General features: G+C 40.8%; 1 protein-coding gene across 4 annotated transcripts in view; it reads right to left on the reverse strand.

The window, feature by feature from the left end:
- Positions 1-23,072, reverse strand: part of zranb3 (zinc finger, RAN-binding domain containing 3) — a 311,366-nt gene that overhangs the window by 120,752 nt on the left and 167,542 nt on the right. For all 4 annotated transcript variants that reach the window (XM_057819173.1, XM_057819181.1, XM_057819189.1 and 1 more), the window contains one exon: positions 10,867-10,976. In XM_057819173.1, the coding sequence (XP_057675156.1) occupies positions 10,867-10,976 (110 nt within the window). The remainder of the gene's footprint in view (positions 1-10,866; positions 10,977-23,072) is intronic.

The following is a 23,072-nucleotide window of genomic DNA, read 5'->3' on the forward strand; positions in this document are numbered from 1 at the left end:
CAAAATGTACTGATATTTAAATTGTGATTATATTCGCTTGATAAATCCTTTTCGTACATGACATTAAGAGAAAACAAAGTAAACTCCGAAGACTCCAAGTGCGTTTCGCCATTTCTATCATCTGCCATAATGAAGAAGAAGCAGCCAGCAGGTCGGCAATGTTGTGTCTCGCCCTCCTCTCCGTTTGAATGGTTGAACAATCGCCATTCCGATTGGCTAGAATTTTGGCACACAAGTGCCACACATGGCGTTTCTCCAGAAATCCATTTGTACATGCTCACAAAAATACTTGTAGATAACTTAAAAAAAAAACCCGAAGAACTATTCATTAGATTCTTTTAATGTCTATTTTTTTAACCACGACTTGGAGTAATATTTTTGTAATTTTGTTCTACAGCAGATTTTTTTTTTATGTTCAAGAAGTTTTTTTCATCAGTGGTTACAGGTGACTTTTGTCTCTAAAAACGCGGCAAGGGGGAGACAAAACTCGTGCACTTGCGATTGGTGATTTTTAACCTGTAGCAAAGAAAAAACACCCGCAGAAGAAAAAAAAAAAAAAAAAAAAAAACAGTTGCAAATGGAAAAAAACAACTTGGAGAAAAAAATATTTACATTGTATTTTTTTTATGCAAAATTTGGGAATACAGTTTTTTTGTTTTGTTTTACAAGTTAAAATTTGTCATTTTACAGGGATTTTTTTTTTTTTTACAACTAGGTTACAGGTAACTTTTTGGCTCCAAAAACTCGATAAGAATATGACAAAACTTGTGCTCTTGTAATTGGTAATTTTTAACTCGTACCAAAGAAAAAACATCCGTAAAACAACGAAATTCCCTTGCAAACAGAAAAAAACACAATCATGTTTATTTTACAACGCAAAATTTGGGAAAACAAGTTTTTTTGTTTTGTTTTACAAGTTAAAATTTGTCATTATACGGGGAAATTTTTCATTTTATAACTTCACTTCTTTTGGCACTATTCCATCTCCATATTAACAACCTTGATGAAGTTGTGTGAAAGTAGCCTTAGGGGCACTTTACATGGAGACTCTGCGACACGAAGACGCGATGAATGTGTTGCGGAGTGGCCTTGTGTTCGTATGGTGTCGGCGAAGACGCAAACCTTGGAATCCTGCCTCCAAAGTGGAAGAATTCGATTGTGGGGTCTTGAGGGGGGCTTGCTTCGCATGCATACGAAAAGCTCCCGCGGCGCGGGACCGCGCCGAAAACGTCAGCACTCGTACACATCACATTGGGCGTGCGCAGCGGTGCTACTAAACATTAAAAAAAGCAAATATGGCGGAACGTCGGCTTTATTTTACTGTTTTTAATAATATTTTCAATTTAAATATGTTAAATGTTTCCATTTTTGTGCCTTTTTGAACAAAAGAAAATGCCATTGCTTGGAGTGGGCGTGCATTTCGTCTTCCGGGCCGAGGAGGTCAAAGTGTATCATTCGCTGTCGCCTTGTAAATCTGCACTGCCCCCAAGGGCCTGGCATGAATACTGCGTCGTTTTCATGCGGAATTGCAATATTGTTCGAATGGAGACGGAACCATATAAATGCAAACATGAAATTTTTCGTCTTCTCGGAGAGTCACAATGTAAACGGCCCCTTAGCCTCACTCTTCCAGAAGAGCATGCTGGCAACTGGGCTGCCAGTGATGGTGTCTGCGCACACCGCTGTCACCTTATTATACAGTTGAGTTCAAACTACTTGAAGACCAAATGTCAAGTAAGGTTGGCCAACCATGTTTTTGAATAATATCAATGGCTAAACAATTATAAGCGTATTTTCGTTATTTTTTTTTTTAACGCAACTCTTCCAGATTCTTTGTTTAACCCATAGCAACGGCCTTGACAACGAAAATGCTTTTCTTCGACGATCTTCGGAAATGACGTCACACCAGTGGCGCCACCAGGGGGTGGCCACGGCCACCCCTATAAATTGGTTGGCCACCCCACTGGCCACCCCGCTTGCCAGTATATCGTTAGATTGTTGTAGCATCAGTTATGCATTTCATCCCAAATGAATGCATTTATTTTCTTTTGTTAAATGTAGGGCTGTCAAATTTATCGCGTTAACGGGCGGTAATTATTTTTTTTTAATCACGTGAAAATATTTATCGCAATTAACGCATTCGCGGTACGACTCACTCACGCATTGCCGCAAACAGCCTACAATGGCGCCGTTTTACTTATATACAGAGATAAGAGGCAGTGTCAAGTGAGTGGAGTAGATACAAGCATTCATTGAGGCCGTGCTTTTAATTAGCAAAAGCTTTGTCATCTCTCCCACAGTATAAATATTGTGGGAAGCGACGTGGGGACGAATGACAGGAGTTGATCTTTTTCTTAACACCCTGGAGTGTACCCAACGCAGAGAAGATATAGCAGTTGCAGCCACCACACACAGTCATGGTTGCACCACTTCCCATCGTGCATTTGGGCACAACACTTAAGTCGTTACAGTATCATTTACTGAAACCTCAACAAATAGACTAGATGGCAATATTTAGTCACAATATACAAAGCAAACTCACATTTATCCTTAAAGAATCACAAGTCTTTCTATCCGTGGATCACTTTCACAGAAAGAATGTTAATAATGTTAATGCCATCTTGTGGATTTATTGTTATAATAAACAAATACAGTACTTATGTACATTATGTTGAATGTATATATCCGTCTTGTCTTATCTTTCCATTCCAACAATAATTTACAGAAAAATATAGCATATTTTAGAGATGGTTTGAATTGTGATTAATTACAATTAATTTTTAAGCTGTGATTAACTCGATTAGTTTGACAGCCCTTGTTAAATGTACACCTTATGCCTAATATATACATAACGCAATAAAAACAGAATTGTTGTGGAACTCAAAATGTTGACTGGACAGTTATGGACTATGCACATTAAATCATTAGTAACATCAAATATTACACAATACACCAAAGTAGATCAGTAGCCGTGTCCTTAAGTCTTTCTGATAGTTTTCCCCTGACCTTTTTACTGCAATAATATAATGAAAACCTGAAATTATGGCTTTTAGTTTTGGCCACCCCAAGATTTTAAGTGGCCCCATCTGGCCACCCCTATGAAAAATTTCTGGAGGCGCCACTGCGTCACACCGAGAACTGCGAGGGAAGTCCGCCACACACACAGTATTGTTGCATTGCTTCTCGGTAACATGCCACGGCAGTGTGTGGCGATGTATTGTTTTCAATTTAAAGAAAGGTTGTATGAGTGGCCAAAGGATAGCAGGGCACGTAAATGGACATCTTTCGTTCGCACGAAACGAATGAATTTCACGCCATCATCAAGAATTTCAAGCCATCATCATTAGTATACCGGTGTTCTCTGCTACAAACACTTCGAAGATGCCTGCTTCATCAACTGGTCTGTTTATGATCAACGATTTGCAAAAAACTAAGTGTGATTTTTGGATAGATGACTGATGACTTTGTCAAAGCAGAGCTGCCAACTGTTGTGGAATGAACAGCAGAAGGTAGTGACGCTAGCTGAAAGGTAACTCGAGGCAAAACCCTGATCGTGTTGAGGAATAAACAGCAGAAGCAAACTCGTGGCAATCCCCGATCATAGTTGTATTGAGTTCATTTTGCCTACACTTATAAATTCGTCAAAACTTTTCTTTTATCCCAGGCAATAGTAGGTGGTTTATCCACCTGACATGCCTCGGCGAACACCCCCCGCCCCCGTCAGAGGGTCCGAAGGCGGAAGTGTTCGCCGAAACATGCCAGGCAAACAAAAGCTAACGTCGCTAGCCTCCACCGCTCATTCCACAACACGATCGGGGATTTGTCAAAACTTTTCTTTTATCCCAGGCAATAGTAGGTGGTTTATTTACGTGACATGCTTCAAATCATAAAAATAATAACAGCCTAAAGCTTACCAATCTTGTAATCTCGATGGGTCTTGTCTCCATTCCATGTCAGGTAGTCTGGGCACATTGTTTGCATCATGATTAGCGTCTGGCTAATACATGTACGGTCCAACATAAAATTCCAACCTCCTCCTCTTCCTCCAACTCTTCAAAAACTTGGATTTCCTCACTTGCGCTGGATGTGTCGCTAATATCGCTGTTTGAATCATTGTTTGAAGGGCTTTGTATGGCGGCCGTATGGAGCGCTGTCATCGCTGTTCTCGGTGTGACGTGTCACTTCCGGGTTCGTCCCCTTTCAGGCTCGAACTTCGGAAACGCGATTATTTTGTCAAATAGACAACATATAAATTATTTTTTCATGCTTTATTTGTTGGACAATGTTTAATTACTTTAATTGTGACCGTATTTTGCATTTTATGAAATTACTTCACATTTTGTCTTTAATAGGGCCATGTCAATAGTTCAAGTGATCAAACACCCAGAAAAAAAAAAATCACTGTGCCTGTTCAACTTTCACGTGTCGTGCTTTCATGACTTTTCGTAAAACTGCTTGTTTAATCTCACTATCTTTTAAATTTTGAAATCACTCCAAGAAAGTGTCATTTGAACATCATTTCAGCCTTACTATTCAAAAATGTTTTTAAGGCTGCTGTTCCAGGGGCCGTTTACATGGTGACTCTCTGAGAATACAAAAAATTTCAAATTTGCATTTATATGGGCCTGTCTCTATTCGAACAATGTCGCAATTCCGCATGAAAACGATGTAGTATTCATGCCAGACCCTAGGGGGCAGTGCAGATTTAGAAGGCGACAGCGAATGATGCACTTTGACCCCACCAAGTTCCTCAGCCCGGAAAAAAATATGGCCGCTCACTCGAAGCAATGGCATTTTTCTTTTGTTCAAAAAGGCACAAAAAAGGAAACATTCAACATATTTAATTTAAAAATATTTTTAAACAGTAAATTAAAGCTGACATTCCACCATATTTGCTGTTCTTAATGTTTAGTAGCACCGCTGCGCACACACAATGTGACGTGTACGAGTGCTGACGTTATCGGCGCAGTCTCGCGCGGCGAGAGGCTTTGATATGCATGCAGAGCAAGCCCCCCTCAATCCCCCGCAATCGAATTCTTCCACTTTGGAGGCAGGATTCAGAATTTTTCGTTTTCGCCGACACCATATGCACGCGAGGCCATTCCGCTACTCAGTCATTGCGTCTTTGTGTCGCAGAGTCGCCATGTAAACTGCCCCTGGAAAAGCAGCCTTAAAAATAATGGCACAACAGATGTCTCTTTCTTCCCCCCAACCTCCTACTCTTCTTCTCTCCACCCCTCCCACAGGGAATGATGGCCCAACATTCAGTCAAAGCCATCAGTCTGGACAAAGGAGGCCAAGTGTAACCGGCAAAGTCACCTTTGACCTTCTGACATTCACTCATAAAATGTATGCTATGGGTTGTGTAGGTATGGCTGTTAGAATCACTGAGGATACATAAGAAGTCTCCTTTTCAAAAGCTCACATTGCTCCAGACTAGGGTTGCAGCTATCGAATATTTTAGTAATCGAGTAATCGACTGAAAATTCTATCGATTAATCGAGTAATTGGATAAAACATTTTTTTTAGGTAAAGAGCAATTATAAATATACATGAGGAAAAAATCCAATATTGAACCATTTTCAGTCAATCAATGTCTTTATTTTCAATGTACATTGTTAAAAACAGCCAACAATTGCATCTCAGATGTGACTAGAAAAAAGATTCACTGCTTTCACTCAAAAAACTTCTAAATCTTATTAAAAAAAAAAAAAAAATTTTACCTAAAAATGTAATTACGCTTGATAACACACATCACTTGAAAGCTACGTGTTTTCCCCACGTGTTTCAATTGAATTTCCATTTCTGTCAAGCTATTTTAAAGTTCTAGTTAAGTTTTAAGTTAGTCTAAACTGTAAGCACTGATAGGATTTTGAGTTTTTGCAGTGTTCAAAATAAATGTATGATACTTGCTGTATTAGAGCACATTAGCAACCAGTGCTACTTGGTGTTTTATTTAGCAATGACTACTGAGCTAAAACTGACAGTTAGCTTTATTATGTTTTAATTTTACACCCTTATCACTCTACAGCGCTGTTTTTACAGAATAAATAAAGCCTGTATGTAAGACACGTTAGCCACGCATCGACAGTGGTCATAATCAATAGAAACCTAGCCCACCGAAGGGCTAACGTTACATTAGCGAGTGACTATTAGCGCTAAGAAGTCTACTGCTTAAAGATGGCGACTGTTAACTAACCCTGTCCAGACGCGTCCGAGTCTGTCATTTCGCATCTAGTCCTAAATGCATGCGATATCTATATTTTCTTTTTTTTTTTTTTTTATTGCTTCTTCCTCTACGCACGTGACGTCAGTGCGTTATCCCGCATTAAAAGTAGTCTGGGCAAAACATGATGCTTAGATCTGGCAAAATTAAACGATTCCTCGAGGTGAATAAAATTACTCGGATCAGCTTTTAAACTCGAGTTACTCGAGTTGCTCGAGCATTCGTTTCAGCTCTACTCCAGACTATTCCAACTCTAATTTTGCTCACATTCCCAAACTTTGAGGGGCTATTTCTTCACCAAACTTCAGTGTTTTGTGGCAAAAGATGGATTTTTCAGATGAATTTTCCATTGAATTACACCACAGTCGCCGCAAATAAATTTTTGTTAATTTAATATAAATTATATTGCAGGAGACCTACTGGAGCTTGCATGGATCTGAGATTCACTCAGAAAACAGTGAAGTTTGGTGGTGGCAAAATCATGGTCTGGTGTTACATTCAGTATGGGGGTGTACGAGAGATCTGCAGGGTAGAAGGCAACATTCAGTGCCCTCCATAATTATTGGCACCTCTGGTTAAGATGTGTTTTTTAGCTTCTAATATATATATATATATTTTTAATTCAAATAATATGGGACCTTAAATAAAAAAGAGAAAAATCCAACCTTCAATACAAGCGCATTTATTCAGTGGGGAAAAAATCCCACATAAAGAAATAATTATTTGACATCAAATAATGTGTGTCACAATTATTAGCACCCCTGGTGTTAATACGTTGTACAACCCCTTTTGTCAACAAAACAAGGTCTGGGGACTGAGATGGCCATGGGAGGAGCTTGATTTTGTGTCTGGTGAACCATTTCTGTGTGGATTTGGCCATATGTTTAGGGTCATTGTCTTGCTGAAAGAACCAGTGACGACCCATCTTCAGCTTTCGGGCAGAGGGCAAGAGATTTTGATTTAAAATGTCCTGGTATTTCAAAGCATTCATGATGCCATGCACCCTAACAAGGCTCCCAGGGCCTTTGGGAGCGAAACAGCCCCACAGCATCACTGAACCACCCCCATACTTCACAGTCGGTATGAGGTGCTTTTCAACATGCGCATCTTTCGTGGCACGCCACACCCACTTAGAGTGTTTGTTGCCAAAAACCTCAATCTCGGTCTCATCTGACCAAAGCACACTGTCCCAGGCTTCATCTGACCAAAGCACACGGTCCCAGGCTTCAACTGGGACCGTGTGAAAATTTAACCAAAAATGTACTTCAAATACAAAAATATGTTACTTAACTTAAGCGAATTAAGTAGTGGTGCTGTGAGATCCAAATTTAATATTTCGTATGACTTCCATGGGTTTCGGCAAGGATTCATACAATTTATTGATGAGGTCATAAAGAACTTCAAAGAAAGCAGTCTTGCATGCCTCCCAGAGTTCATCAACATTCTTGGGTTTCGTCTTCCATGCTTCCTCTTTCATCCTGTTCATGTCTGGTGACTGGTCTGGCCAGTCCTGGAGGATCTTGATCTTCTTTGCCTTGAGGAACTTTGAGGCAGAGATTGAAGTATGCGATGGAGCACTATCCTGCTGCAGAATTTGTCCCTTTTTATGGTTAGGAATGTAAGAGCCAGCTAAGATTTGTTGATATTTCAGACTATTTATGTTGCCTTCCAGCCTGCATATGTCTCGCACACCCCTATACTGGATGTAACCCCAGACCATGATTTTGCCACCACCAAACTTCACTGTTTTCTGAGTGAATCTCGGATTGATGCGGGATCCAGTAGGTCTCCTGCAATATTTGCGGCGACTGTGGTGTAATTCAATGGAAGATTCATCTGAAAAATCCACCTTTTGCCACTTTTCCAGCGTCCATCTTTTTGACAGGCTGTGGGCCATGGCAAATGCCATACGTTTTTTTAATTGTCTGCACCCTGAGAGATAAATACAGTGCCTTGCAAAAGTATTCGGCCCCCTTGAACCTTGCAACCTTTCGCCACATTTCAGGCTTCAAACATAAAGATATAAAATTTTAATTTTTTGTCAAGAATCAACAACAAGTGGGACACAATCGTGAAGTGGAACAAAATTTATTGGATAATTTAAACTTTTTTAACAAATAAAAAACTGAAAAGTGGGGCGTGCAATATTATTTGGCCCCCTTGCGTTAATACTTTGTAGCGCCACCTTTTGCTCCAATTACAGCTGCAAGTCGCTTGTGGTATGTTTCTATCAGTTTTGCACATCGAGAGACTGACATTCTTGCTCATTCTTCCTTGCGAAACAGCTCGAGCTCAGTGAGGTTGGATGGAGAGTGTTTGTGAACAGCAGTCTTCAGCTCTTTCCACAGATTCTCGATTGGATTCAGGTCTGGACTTTGACTTGGCCATTCTAACACCTGGATACGTTTATTTTTTAACCATTCCAATATAGATTTGGCTTTATGTTTTGGATCATTGCCCTGTTGGAAGATAAATCTCCGTCCCAGTCTCAGGTCTTGTGCAGATACCAACAGGTTTTCTTCCAGAATGTTCCTGTATTTGGCTGCATCCATCTTCCCGTCAATTTTAACCATCTTCCCTGTCCCTGCTGAAGAAAAGCAGGCCCAAACCATGATGCTGCCACCACCATGTTTGACAGTGGGGATGGTGTGTTCAGGGTGATGAGCTGTGTTGCTTTTACGCCAAACATATCGTTTTGCATTGTGGCCAAAAAGTTCAATTTTGGTTTCATCTGACCAGAGCACCTTCTTCCACATGTTTGGTGTGTCTCCCAGGTGGCTTGTGGCAAACTTTAAACGAGACTTTTTATGGATATCTTTAAGAAATGGCTTTCTTCTTGCCACTCTTCCATAAAGGCCAGATTTGTGCAGTTTACGACTGATTGTTGTCCTATGGACAGACTCTCCCACCTCAGCTGTAGATCTTTGTGCAGTTCATCCAGAGTGATCATGGGCCTCTTGGCTGCATCTCTAATTGGTTTTCTCCTTGTTTGAGAAGAAAGTTTGGAAGGACGGCCGGGTCTTGGTAGATTTGCAGTGGTCTGATGCTCCTTCCATTTCAATATGATGGCTTGCCTTGAGATGTTTAAAGCTTGGGAAATCTTTTTGTATCCAAATCCGGCTTTAAACTTCTCCACAACAGTATCTCGGACCTGCCTGGTGTGTTCCTTGGTTTTCATAATGCTCTCTGCACTTTAAACAGAACCCTGAGACTATCACAGAGCAGGTGCATTTATACGGAGACTTGATTACACACAGGTGGATTCTTTTTATCATCATCGGTCATTTAGGACAACATTGGATCATTCAGAGATCCTCACTGAACTTCTGGAGTGAGTTTGCTGCACTGAAAGTAAAGGGGCCGAATAATATTGCACGCCCCACTTTTCAGTTTTTTATTTGTTAAAAAAAGTTTAAATTATCCAATAAATGTTGTTCCACTTCACGATTGTGTCCCACTTGTTGTTGATTCTTGACAAAAAAATTAAATTTCATATCTTTATGTTTGAAGCCTGAAATGTGGCGAAAGGTTGCAAGATTCAAGGGGGCCGAATACTTTTGCAAGGCACTGTAGTCTGAAATATCAACACATCTTAGCTGCCTCTTACATTCCTAACCATAAAAAGGGACAAATTCTGCAGCAGGATGGTGCTCCATCGCATACTTCATTCAAGATCCTCCAGGACTGGCCAGCCCAGTCACCAGACATGAACATCATTGAGCATGTCTGGGGTAGGATGAAAGAGGAAGCATGGAGGACCAAACCCAAGAATGTTGATGAACTCTGGGAGGCAAGCTAGACTGCAATGCAAATATATTTTTGTACATTCAACATCATTTGGGAGGGTCTTAGCTTTCATATGAGCCATTTCTGAAACCAGTTGATAATTAAAAGTCAGGTTATTAGCAATTGTTTCTACAAAATGGATAAGCGACAAGACTTTTGTCAGGGACTGCACAATATGTGCTCATCCGTTAATGTTCATTTGAAATAGTTGGAAATCTTTATGTATTCATTTATTTTTGGAGTGAATTATAATTAAAATTTTACAGACGAAAACATCGTCGACTAAAACTAGACGAAATTAGTCCTCCGTTTTCGTCAATAAAAACTACATGAAAACAAACACATTTTCAGATGACTTACATATGAGTTTAATAAGTATTATCGTCCAAAAGACTAAGACGAAAATGAAAAAGGCTGACAAAAACACAGTTTTCAGGTCACTTCATGTTGATTTTGAGTCACTTTCTGTTGGTTACCCATTTATGGGTCACTTCTTTATTAATTCATTGGCTGCCATCGAAGAGGCTAGACATCTATTCCATTTTGACATGGAGGGAGCGAAAAAACGAATATGACTGCCGACACAAAAGTGAGCTAAGTGCAGTAGTACGCAAGTCTCCGGATTTACGGCTCCAATGCCAAAACCCCCCCCCCCCAAAAAAACGTGTGATTCTGTATGTACATTATGAATGAGCTACAATGTGCCTGTCAGGCAGAACAACACTAAATTGGAACCCCCTGGTGGGCCCCTTCTAGCCTGCGGGCCGCACGTTGATACATGCAGCCTTAGTAGATACAATAATTATCATTTGAGAACTTTTCAGTTTTGTACAATATCAGAGAGCTACACCTACCTTATCGTAGATGTATATTCTGTCTGTGTATTGGCTAGCGCAGAACCGCAGACCCTGGTATGCAGGATTACCACTTTCCTCTCCGTCAATGATGTTGGCAGCTGACAGTTCTAGATGAGAAAGAATAGGGTGATACAGTGTATCACAAAAGTGAGCACACCCCTCGCATTTCTGCAGATATTTAAGTATATCTTGCCATGGGACAACACTGACAAAATGACACTTTGACACAATGAAAAGTGGTCTGTGTGCAGCTTATATAATAGAGTTCATTTGTTTTCCCCTTAAAAAAACTCAAAAGATAGCCATTAATATCTAAACCCCTGGCAACAAAAGTGAGTGCACCCCTTAGAAACCACGTACAGTGGGGTAAATAAGTATTTAGTCAACCACCAATTGTGCAAGTTCTCCTACTTGAAAATATTAGAGAGGGCTGTAATTGTCAACATGGGTAACCCTCAACCATGAGAGAGAGAATGTGGAAAAAAAAAAACAGAAAATAACATTGATTGTTAAAGAATTTATTTCCAAATTAAGAGTGGAAAATAAGTATTGATCACCTACAAACAGGCAAATTTCCTGGCTGTCAAAGAGGTCTAACTTCTTCTAACGTGGTCTAACTAGGCTCCACTTGTTATCTGTACAAATGGCACCTGTTTTAACTCATTATCGGTATAAAAGACACCTGTCCACAACCTCAGTCAGTCACACTCCAAACTCCACTATGGCCAAGACCAAAGAGCTGTCAAAGGACACCAGAGACAAAATTGTAGACCTGCACCAGGCTGGGAAGACTAAATCTGCAATAGGTAAAACGCTTGGTGTAAAGAAATCAACTCTGGCAGCAATTATTAGAAAATGGAAGACATACAAGACCACTGATGATCTCCCTCGATCTGGGGCTCCATGCAAGATCTCACCACTTGTCGTCAAAATGATAACAAGAACGGTGAGCAAAAATCCCAGAACCACACGGGGGGACCTAGTGAATGACCTACAGAGAGCTGGGACCACAGTAACAAAGGCTACTATCAGTAACACAATGCGCCGCCAGGGACTCAAATCCTGCACTGCCAGATGTGTCCCCCTGCTGAAGAAAGTACACGTCCAGGCGCGTCTGCGGTTTGCTAGAAAGCATTTGGATGATCCAGAAGAGGACTGGGAGAAAGTGTTATGGTCAGATGAAACCATAATACAACTTTTTGATAGAAATACAGGTTCTCGTGTTTGGAGGAGAAAGAAAACTGAATTGCATCCGAAGAACACCATACCTACTGTGAAGCATGGGGGTGGAAACATCATGCTGTCGGGCTGTTTTTCTGCAAAGGGACCAGGACGACTGATCTGTGTAGAGAATGAATGGGGCCATGTATCGAGAGATTTTGAGTGAAAATCTCCTTCCATCAGCAAGGGCATTGAAGATGTTACGTGGCTGGGTCTTTCAGCATGACAATGATCCCAAACACACAGCCAGGGCAACAAAGGAGTAGCTTCGTAAGAAGCATTTCTAGGTCCTGGAGTGGCCTAGCCAGTCTCCAGATCTCAACCCCATAGATAATCTGTGGAGGGAGTTCAAAGTCTGTGATGCCCAACGACAGCCCCAAAACATCACTGCTCTAGAGGAGATCTGCATGGAGGAATGGGCCAAAATACCAGCAACAGTGTGTGAAAAGCTTGTGAAGAGTTACAGAAAACGTTTGGCCTCCGTTATTGCCAACAATGGGTACATAACAAAGTATTGAGATGAACTTTTGGTATTGACCAAATACTTATTTTCCACCATGATTTGCAAATAAATTCTTTAAAATTTGGATAAACTACAGAGACTTGGTATGAGAGGTAACGCTCTAAACTGGATAAGAAGCTATTTGGAGAGGCGCTCGCAATATGTTTCATATGAAGGGTGAAGATCAACAACTCGTCAAATTACATGTGGCGTGCCCCAAGGCTCCGTCCTGGGTCCGAAACTATTCATCCTATACATAAATGACCTGCATCTAGCTTCTAATCTAAAAATGGTGCATTTTGCGGATGACACAAACATCTTCTGCTCCGGAAAAGACCCCCAGAGTCTATTTAAACTAATAAATGTGGAATCAACTAAACTGCAAAAATGGTTCGATGCTAACAAATTAACTCTTAACCTTGAGAAAACTAAATACATAGTATTTGGAAGAAAAGGTTTTGATATGAACCTAAAGATACAAATAAATAATGTAGAGATACAAAGGGTACAACAGCACAAAGTGCTAGGCATAATTATTGATCAACGTCTAAACTGGAAGCCTCATGTAGATAGACTGAGAAACAAAATTGCTCGGAGCATCTTAATTCTCTATAGAGTACAAAACATGTTAGATACGAGGGCTCTCCAAACCCTATACTGCGCACTCGTCCTTCCACATTTCAGTTACTGCTTAGAGATCTGGGGACGCACTTATGAAACGCACCTCAACCCACTCTTCGTTCTCCAAAAGAAAGCCATTAGAAGTATTCATGGAGCTTCCTACAGAGCACACGCCAATGAGCTCTTTATCAAGTCCAAAATTCTGAAATTACATGATTTGGTTAACTACAAAATAGCTCAAATGATGTATAAGGCCAACACAAACAGTCTTCCAGCAAATTTGCAAGCTTTATTCCGTATTAAAGAATCCTCCTACAAACTGAGAGTATCCCGAACGTTTTCCTACCAGTCCATTAGGACTAAAATGAAATCTTTTTCCGTTGTAAACACAGGGGCTCGACTATGGAATACATGTGATGCAGCGCTAACGAATATAAACTCATTAAGCTACTTCAAAAAAATGTACAAAAAAAACATAATAAGCCAGTACATTGCCCAGACTCAACAGTAAAAGCACACACGACACAGATAAGACTGTCCTCACACCAAACCAAGCTAAATGTCAGGGCCAACTAGATAAGACATAACAATTCTGGGACGTGCCCCGCAACGAAATCACATTACGGACTCTGCTTCAGCTACGTACACGCTGAATTTCCTCCTGAGGCAACTATGGAACTGGTAAACTGGGCTCTCAGTTCGATGGACGGAATATTCTCTACGATGCGGCCTAACTCTGGTCAACGTCCTTGCCCAGTGACCACCTTCACGTCTGGATATGTGGAGGACGCCTGGGGTAAATGGAGACCGCTATGCCTAACGTCCCTCCTGATAGAGGACGCTGAGGATCTGTACATCTTCGGCACGCTGCTGGCTCTAGCCTTCCTGATGCTACTGGCTGCTCTCTGGGTTCGTCGCTTCTCGATCAGGATGAAGAACCAACTCCATGACACATTGGAGACTGTTCGACGCAACGGCGATGAGTTGGCACTGTTAATGAAGGAGCAGGCAATGCTGAGTGACGCCGCCGCACGACTGGCCACAAAACTTGACGCGGAGCTGCGTGATCATGAGAGACTCGCTCGGGCCAACCGGGCCAGAGATGATGATGACTAACCTCCTAAAGGGATGCTGACCACAAATCTTCTACCATGGATGCAACATGCCAGCTCCAAAGCACCCCTGGCTTTTCACCCTTCACCAAACTAGGACATGAACTGATCAAAGATACATAAATTACTATATGTGAAATCTCCATGGAAATTAATGACTTTTTGAACAAAAGGAGATAGACTGTCATTGGACTGATCCAGAGCTGTTGCCTGTGCGACCTTGGTGGAAGGGGGACGGGTCCCGATAAGCCTTGGCTTTTTTTCCGTTCCCTTTGTCATGTCTGTTCTCATCTTCTTGGATAAACAAATATTCCCCTTTTCTTTCTTTCTTTCTTTTCTTTCTTTCCTTTTCTCTTTTTCTCTTTTCTCTTTACGTTGATTTTACGTTGATTTTAATGTTGATGATGATGTTGATGATGACAAATGACAATAAATTCAAATTCAAATTCAAAAATCAAACAATGTGATTTTCTGTTTTTTTTCCCCACATTCTGTCTCTCATAGTTGCGGTTTACCCATTTTGACAATTATGTATGAACTGTATGAACATATTTGGCTTTTCAAAATCAAAGTCACTGTCCTTCACTATTCATAAGAAAAGCTAACAGCTCGGCTATATGCACCTGATATTTGTCGTAAGCTGTTTTTTTTCTCCCCAATTGGCTGTTTGCAGTGGCTGAACACGCAAGCTGCATTAAGTGGGCCATTTATTTGATGGGGGCAATTCATCTTACAAAGCCGTCTTATTAGACTGTCACTTGCGCAGTATGAACAGTGCCTTCAAATCACACGCCTTGGGATTTATCTGTTATTTTACTGCACGGGAAAGAAAACAACTGCTAATTGGACTGAGTCATTTCATCTTCTGCAGAAGTAAAACAAAAGATGGAAAAAAAAAACAAAAAACCTTCAACTCTATACTTCAAGAACGCAGAAGTTCGGTGTAGCTGCAGCGTTTGAACTAACATCCGGAAAGCAAAAACGAGCGTAGAAATGCTGGGCTCATGCAGATCGCCGGGGCGAAAGCAGCAGAGCGTGCGAGGCGGTGAGATGGGGGAGGAGTGATTGCTTGCGCGTGCTGTGAGGAAAGTAATCTCAGAGCAATCAAGAGGCGGGAGCGTCTGACAGCTCTGTGGCTGGCTTCCGAAAACCCCGGGCCGGTAGAGGGAAATCATTAGCCGACGTTCCTGACCCCATAGGTCACTTTTATTGGACAACCTGTGTGTTTCATATTAAACCCGCGCTGCCAGAAACAGACTCGCAGCAGCATGTAACAAACAAAATGAATGCATGATAGATGGATGAATACAAGTTGTGACTAGGGAATGTCCAAAGGGATGTCGCCACTGTGCCTCTACCATTTGAAACGGGGAAGCTTTTTACTCTCCCAACGGTCTAGTTCTTTGCTCACCTTCACCATTTGTTTTCTGGCTATTAAATGGTTTCTCAAGGCTAAGCTTACCATACACGGGGGAGCATCCGAGACCACCAGAATAAATAAAAGTAGTGCTGAAGCAAGCCTAGTTGATGGAACTCCACTTCATGAAGTAGTCTTTTACGTAAGCCGCTTTCCACGGAAGCCAATTTTAAGAAAATAAATAAAAGTAAACATAGAAACAATTATAAATACAACTAGGACAGCAAGCAGGATTAAACGGCCCTCGCAATTTGGCGCAACTCGGACGTCACTCAACTTGGACAGTGTGCAGGTCAGGGTGGTGGCAGATCGTTCTCTCTAATCATCTCATGAGAACATAACATGCTCGAAACTTGCCTTCTTTTATGGGAATAGAAACACATTTACACACCTAGGACATAAAAATCCCTATTGGAGAGAGTACTACAAAAAAAGAGGTGCTACTGAGCTGTGCAGCCAAGCCCTTATTCAAAACCAAAATGAATTTTCTAACTGGGCCAGTTCGACCAAGTGTGCCAAATTTTGTGGCTCTATACGCTGCCCGAGTCTATGAAAAAATATACGTCCTTTTCATGGTGAACAAAGGGTCGTCACGGCAACAGACAAAGACATGTGGACATGGGCCTTAAAATAAGTATTACAAAAGGTTTGAAACTACAATGACCAACCTGAAAAGAACAGCACATGTATTAGAAAAAATGACTGACTTTCTATTGCCACTAGTTGGGGCTGTAGGGTTGATGCAAATGACCCCTTCAAGACCCTTCAGAGTACAACTCTCAACAAGCACGAGAAGTTTGGCGCAGATATGTTTTATATCTGCAAAGTTATGACTGTTCAAAACTTGTGGATGGACAAAATGTCAATAGTCATTTTCACTTTCCTGTCTGGACCCCTCTACTTCAAACAAACCTCAATATTTTTCATCGGGCACCTGAACACATGTGTTAAGGCTCCCCTGAAACAGGTTTGAGGCCAATAGATTTTTTCCCTTCCAGGAGGAGCCTGTCTAGTAAAAAAAAAAAAAAAAAAAGGGTGTTTCCTGTTCCCAGAAGGGGGTGCCAGGCCTAATATTTCAATGCAGTCGTGTTCAGGCTGAGATACCTCACATACATGCCAAATATGAAAATGATTGAACCTTGTATCAAGGTGTTATTAGGCATTTACTGACTTTGTCGTTTTGCCCCCCCCCAAAAATGGCCTACTTTTCACCCCGCCCAGGTCAGACTCGGGGGAAAAAAAACGCACCATTTTGAAAACTTAAGATCTCATATGTCTCCTGAACAGTCTCGCCAATTTTGAAGACGATCCATATAACTCCCTCGGCGAAAAGGTCTCAAATGTGCACCCTGTAAATCGATAAAAATTCCACATTCGATCCAAAATAACCAATTTCCTGTTGGGTTTGGAATATAGGTGCCAATGCTTTTTTGGAGCAGTTCTGGACAAGGTATAGACTCCCCAAATTTCATCGCTGTACGCTGACAAACCCTAATGTTATAGGCCAATTTTCAAATTTCAAGGGGGCGCCACTTAGCCATTTTGTTGCATTTTTTGCAACGTTGCAAAGTTATCTAAATTTAAATTTTGCCGCACGTATGTGCAAATTTTGGTAAGTTTTTGAGCATGTTCAAGCCTCCAAATTGGCTGTTTTTAATTTATTGAGAAAAGAAATTTATAATAATAATGAAAAAAAAAATTAATAATAATAATAATAATAATCCTTTGCAGAACAATAGGGGCTTCGCACCGGTTGGTGCTCGGGCCCGAATAGTAATAATAATAATAATCCTTTGCATTACAATAGGGCCTTCGCACGCCTAGTGCTTGGGCCCTAAAAATAAGAAATAAGATTCAAAGATTAAAAATAAAAACAAATTTAAAGACAAATAAGATTAAAAAATTAAACATGCAAAAATCTACTCCAATTCACTTCGACGTACAAGCATAGCGCTCAACTAGGTATCGCCTGCCTGTACGCGACCAAGTAAAACAAACAGCACAAAACGGATAACGAGTTCGTCATCACAAAATCCAATGAGTAGCCTGTGCCAGCTTTTGCAGACGACGATTAGCGTTAGCGGTTAGCATTTGCAGTTAATGTTAGCAAATTCATAAGCAAATAGTGTTGACGTTACTGTAGTGCTAGCCGTTAGCGTCTACATAACCAAACAATAGGTGAATCGTTCATCACACTTAGGACCGCCCCCTCATTTGATTAACATTAAATAAGAGCAAAGCACTTTTATTTATTGATTTATATTTAATTTAATTTCTCTATATCGTATTTTTCCGACTATAAGTCCCAGTTTTTTTTCATAGTTTGGCAGAGGGTACATCATATACTCTGGAGCAGGGGTGCCCAATCCCGGTCCTCGAGAGCCCCTATCCAGTTTGTTTTCCGTGTCTCCCTCCTTTAACACACCTGAATCAAATGATCAGCTCATCAGCAAGCTCTGCAGCAGCCTGATCACGATCCTGATTAGTTGATTCAGGTGTGTTAGAGGAGGGAGACATGGAAAACAAGCTGGATAGTAGCTCTCGAGGACCGGGATTGGGTACCCCTGCTCTGGAGCAACTTAAGTGTCATTATTTACGGTCAGGTCGGGCCGACTTCTCTCTTGCTAACTTTTCTTAAATATACTGTATATTCATATATTTATACTAAAACGATGTATGGATGTTAAATAAAATAAATAATTTGGATAAAACAGAGAAGGCGCTGTGCATGCCTACACATGTGAACGCAGCTCCGCAGCCCCGCTCTCTTTTCAATATTCCCCTACCGCATCCCTGCGCCCTCCGCGAGCATCCTGGTATTTCCTTTTTGATATGGAGCAGCTATAGGAGTGGAAAACAAACTAAAGACAGGGGAATTGAAAAGCAAACAACTGCGGCAGGAGTGGGATATGGAAAGGATTCAAATTGATTGTTGAAGAATATACTGAAACCTGCGTCGGCTTTGCTGAATGTAAACGAATGTGGCACTTTGGTCTCATATGAGAAATATATTTAACAAACTTTTCCAGCGTTATTTCGTGATGTAAATGCATTTAAAATGATCATAAAAATATGTAGATTACTTAAACATTGAGAAAACCTCTGCCAACTCGAGGGGATTAAAATAAATGCCAAATCCATTATCGGCCTGTTAGAACAGACATGCAAATGTTAAAGATATAAGTATTTATTGAATATCCATCTTACAGTCTTGTTTAACTGGGAAAATTTGTTACAAAAGGGAGGCTTTAATTTGTTATCATTATGCATATATGCACCGGTATCGTCACAAATGTGATCACACAAAACGCAACCATATATCGTATCCCCGCAAACATAAAATTACGGGGGGGTTCTCGGGCTCGTGCCAACAAATAAAAGATAAAATTTTGTTGTTTTTCTGGCTCGGGCAAGCAAAGAAAGTTAATAATTAGTCTCATCTTCAATGCCCTTGCTGATGGAAGGAGATTTTCACTCAAAATCTCTCGATACATGGCCCCATTCATTCTTTCCTTTACACTGATCAGTTGTCCTGGTCCCTTTGCAGAAAAACAGCCCCAAAGCATGATGTTTCCACCCCCATGCTTCACAGTGGGTATGGTGTTCTTCAGATGCAATTCAGTATCCTTTCTCCTCCAAACACGAGAACCTGTATTTCTACCAAAAAGTTCTATTTTGGTTTCATCTGAACATAACACATTCTCCCAGTCCTCTTCTGGATCATCCAAATGCTCTCGAGCGAACCGCAGACGGGCCTGGACGTGTATTAGCAGGGGGACACGTCTGGCAGTGCACGATTTGTGTCCCTGGCAGCGCATTGTGTTACTGATAGTAGCCTTTGTTACTGTGGTCCCAGCTCTCTGGAAGTCATTTGCGAGGTCCCATGTGTGGCTCTGGGATTTTTGCTCACCGTTCTTGTTATCATTTTGACGCCACGGGGTGAGATCTTGCATGGAGCCCCAGATGGAGGGAGATTATCAGTGGTCTTGTATGTCTTCCATTTTCTGATAATTGCTCCCACACTTGATTTCTTTACACCGAGCGTTTTACCTTTTGCAGATTCAGTCTTCCCAGCCTGGTGCAGGTCTACAATTTTGTCTCAGGTGTCTCAGCTCTTTGTTCTTGGCCATAGGGGAGTTTGGAGTGTGACTGACTGAAGTTGTGGACAGGTGTCTTTTATATCGATAATGAGTTAAAACGGGTGCCATTAATACAGGTAACGAGTGGAGCCTTGTTAGAAGAAGTTAGACCTCTTTGACAGCCAGAAATCTTGCTTGTTTGTAGGTGACCAAATACTTATTTTCCACTATAATTTGGAAATAAATTCTATAAAAATCAAACAATGTGATTTTCTGTTTTTTTCCCCACATTCTGTCTCTCATGGTTGAGGTTTTCCCATGTTGACAATTACAGGCCTCTCTAATCTTTTCAAGTCCGAGAACTTGCGCAATTGGTGGTTGACTAAATACTTATTTGCCCCACTGTACGTAAACCTGGACTGTATTCTTATGGGAAAATCTTGCTCGACATACGACCATTTCGACTTACAAACCACTGTATAATAATTTGCTCGCTTTTAAGTTTTTTTTTTAAATTACCCAAAAGAATCACTTGCCATATGAAAGGTTAAACTTTGTAAGTGTACGCTTTTGAATAGCTTCCCACTGTCCCTGAAAGCATTAAAATAACAACAACAACAACAAAAAACTAAATGATATACCTCAGTCTTACGGATGAATTAGCGACATTAGCAAGTGTGCAATTTGGTTGGACGCTAGTGCTCACACAAGGCAGAGGAAGGGCCACATGAAGTGATTTAAAGCAAGTATTATCAGCGTCTTATAGGTCATTGTCTAAATGAAGCGTGGTGGAGCAGCGGCAGTCTCATTTCCACTACCTGACCTTTTCTTGTTCGATGCAGACAGGATGAACAAGTTACATTGCTGACAGTAATGACCTGCTCTCTCTCCTCTCCTTTCCCTTCCCTTCCTTCTCCTGTTCTACTCATTTTCTCACTCACGCTCACTCTCCCTTTCTGTGCTGTTGGCAGTGTGAACTTGTTAAACATAAATTGGGTGTCTCTGTCCAACTTATGGGCCCGGTGTGACTACATAGGATTACAAAACAATAAAAAAGAAAATAATTCCAGGTAGCAAAACATTTTTGCGTTCATTATAGCCTTAAAAGAAAGCTGATTCAGAGTTGTAAAATCACATTAGTTAAATTTATATTCCTTCATCCAAATGATGTCAAGGTCCCATTTGACCCTTACATGAAATTCAAAATTTAGTCATGTTTATGAGAATGCTATAAAAAAATAGCATCCACCTCCTTAATAATGTTTATAGCAGCCAACAACCTGTGAAATTTGTCTGGTTTGAATGAGACAAGGTATAATAATTCATTTGTTTACACCATACGTAAATGATGGAATTTATGACACACAGTTGCAATTACACGTTGGTTGAGGTATACAGTGATATACCAAAACTTTTGCAGAAATTTTTTGTGCCACTTTACAGGAGGATCTTTCGTGACATCATCATATTTCTCATGTTGCGTCATGGTGGCGTGAGGCAAAAACTAAAATATTTTACCTGTACAAGGAAACAAATGATTCGCTGTGGCGATCCCTGAGTTGAAAAGCCGAAAACAAAAGAGAAAGTGGTACCTCAACATTGGTACACAAAAAATTAATTCTACGAAAAGTTATTCGAAGCTTTTTTCGCTTCATATTATGACAAAAAAAAATCGTACAAAAGAAGCAATGCCCTAATGTAACTTATCAAACTTATAGAGTGGTATGAAAAGTATCTGAACCTTTTGGAATTTTTCATATTTCTGCATAAAATCCCCATCAAATATGACCAGATCTTTGTCAAAATCACACAGATGAAAAAAAACAGTGTCTGCTTCAACTAAAACCACCCAAACATTTATAGGTTTTCATATTTTATTAAGTATTAAGTAAGTATTAAGTATATCTTGTCATGGGACAACACTGACAAAATGACACTTTGACACAATGAAAAGTCGTCTGCGTCCAGCTTATAGAATAGAGTTAATTTATTTTCCCCTTAAAATAACTCAAAATATAGCCATTAATACCTAAACACCTGGCCGCAAAAGTGAGTACAGCCCTTAGAAAATAAATGTCCAAATTGAGTACCACTTGTCATTTTCCCTCCAAAATGTCATCTGACTCGTTAGTGTTGCTCGGTCCAGGTGTGCATAGGGAGCAGGTGTGTTCAAATTTGTAGTGCAGCTCTCACAATCTCTCATACTGGTCACTGAAAGTTCCAACATGGTACAACATGAATCTGAGGATCTTAAAAGACATTGTTGTGCTACATGAAGATGGCCAAGGAACTGGCCATGTCCTATGGTCTGATGAGACGAAGATTAATTTGTTTGGTTCCGATGGTCTCAAGCATGTGTGGCGGCGACCAGGTGAGGAGTACAAAGATAAGTGTGTCATGCCTACAGTCAAGCATGGTGGTGGGAATGTCATAGTCTGGGGCTGCATGAGTGCTGCAGGTGTTGGAGAGTTACATTCCATTGAGGGAAACATGAACTCCAACATGTACTGTGAAATACTGCAGCAGAGCATGATCCCCTCCCTCCAGAAACTGGGAGCATGACAATGACCCCAAACACACCTCCAAGATGACCACTGCTTTACTGAAGAGGCTGAGGGTAAAAGTGATGGACTGGCCACGCATGTCTCCAGACTTGAACCCAATAGAACATCTCTGTGGGATCCGCAAGCGGAAGGTGGAGGTGCGCAAAGCCTCAAATATCCGGTATAATAGTGGTGGCTGCACAAAATATTGACAGTTGACATGTTGTATGTTAATATTGACAACTAAAGATGTCCCGATCGATCGGCATCACTGTCAAGTTCAAAAATAGATCCTTAGGTAGACATTTGTAAAATTACCCAAAAATAGGGAGAGAAGACACTCAGTTTTCTTAGCAAAGGAGAGCAAGGAGGGACTAGACAGTGAAATGCTAGATTACGCTGTTTAGTCCCCAAAATTGATCTAAAACTAAACTCCTTGCTCTTTCTTTTATTAGGGGCTTGTCCTAACACAGAAAGGTGACGCCCTAAAGGGAGGGGGAAAGCAAGCTGGAGACACCCATGTGATTTTGATTGGCTATGTGTGAGCATGTAGGCGGAACTAACTAAATACACGTGTGTAAGCAAGGGCATTTAGATAAAGTGGTCAGAATGACTCAGACACTTCAGTTATGCAACGCTGCGGCCATGGAAGATGTCCTCGAATGGAAGATGTCCTCGAAAGTCTAGACATATGATGCTGAAGATGTC

The sequence above is a fragment of the Corythoichthys intestinalis genome, chromosome 2 (assembly GCF_030265065.1).
Source record: "Corythoichthys intestinalis isolate RoL2023-P3 chromosome 2, ASM3026506v1, whole genome shotgun sequence".
Classification (NCBI taxonomy): domain Eukaryota; kingdom Metazoa; phylum Chordata; class Actinopteri; order Syngnathiformes; family Syngnathidae; genus Corythoichthys; species Corythoichthys intestinalis.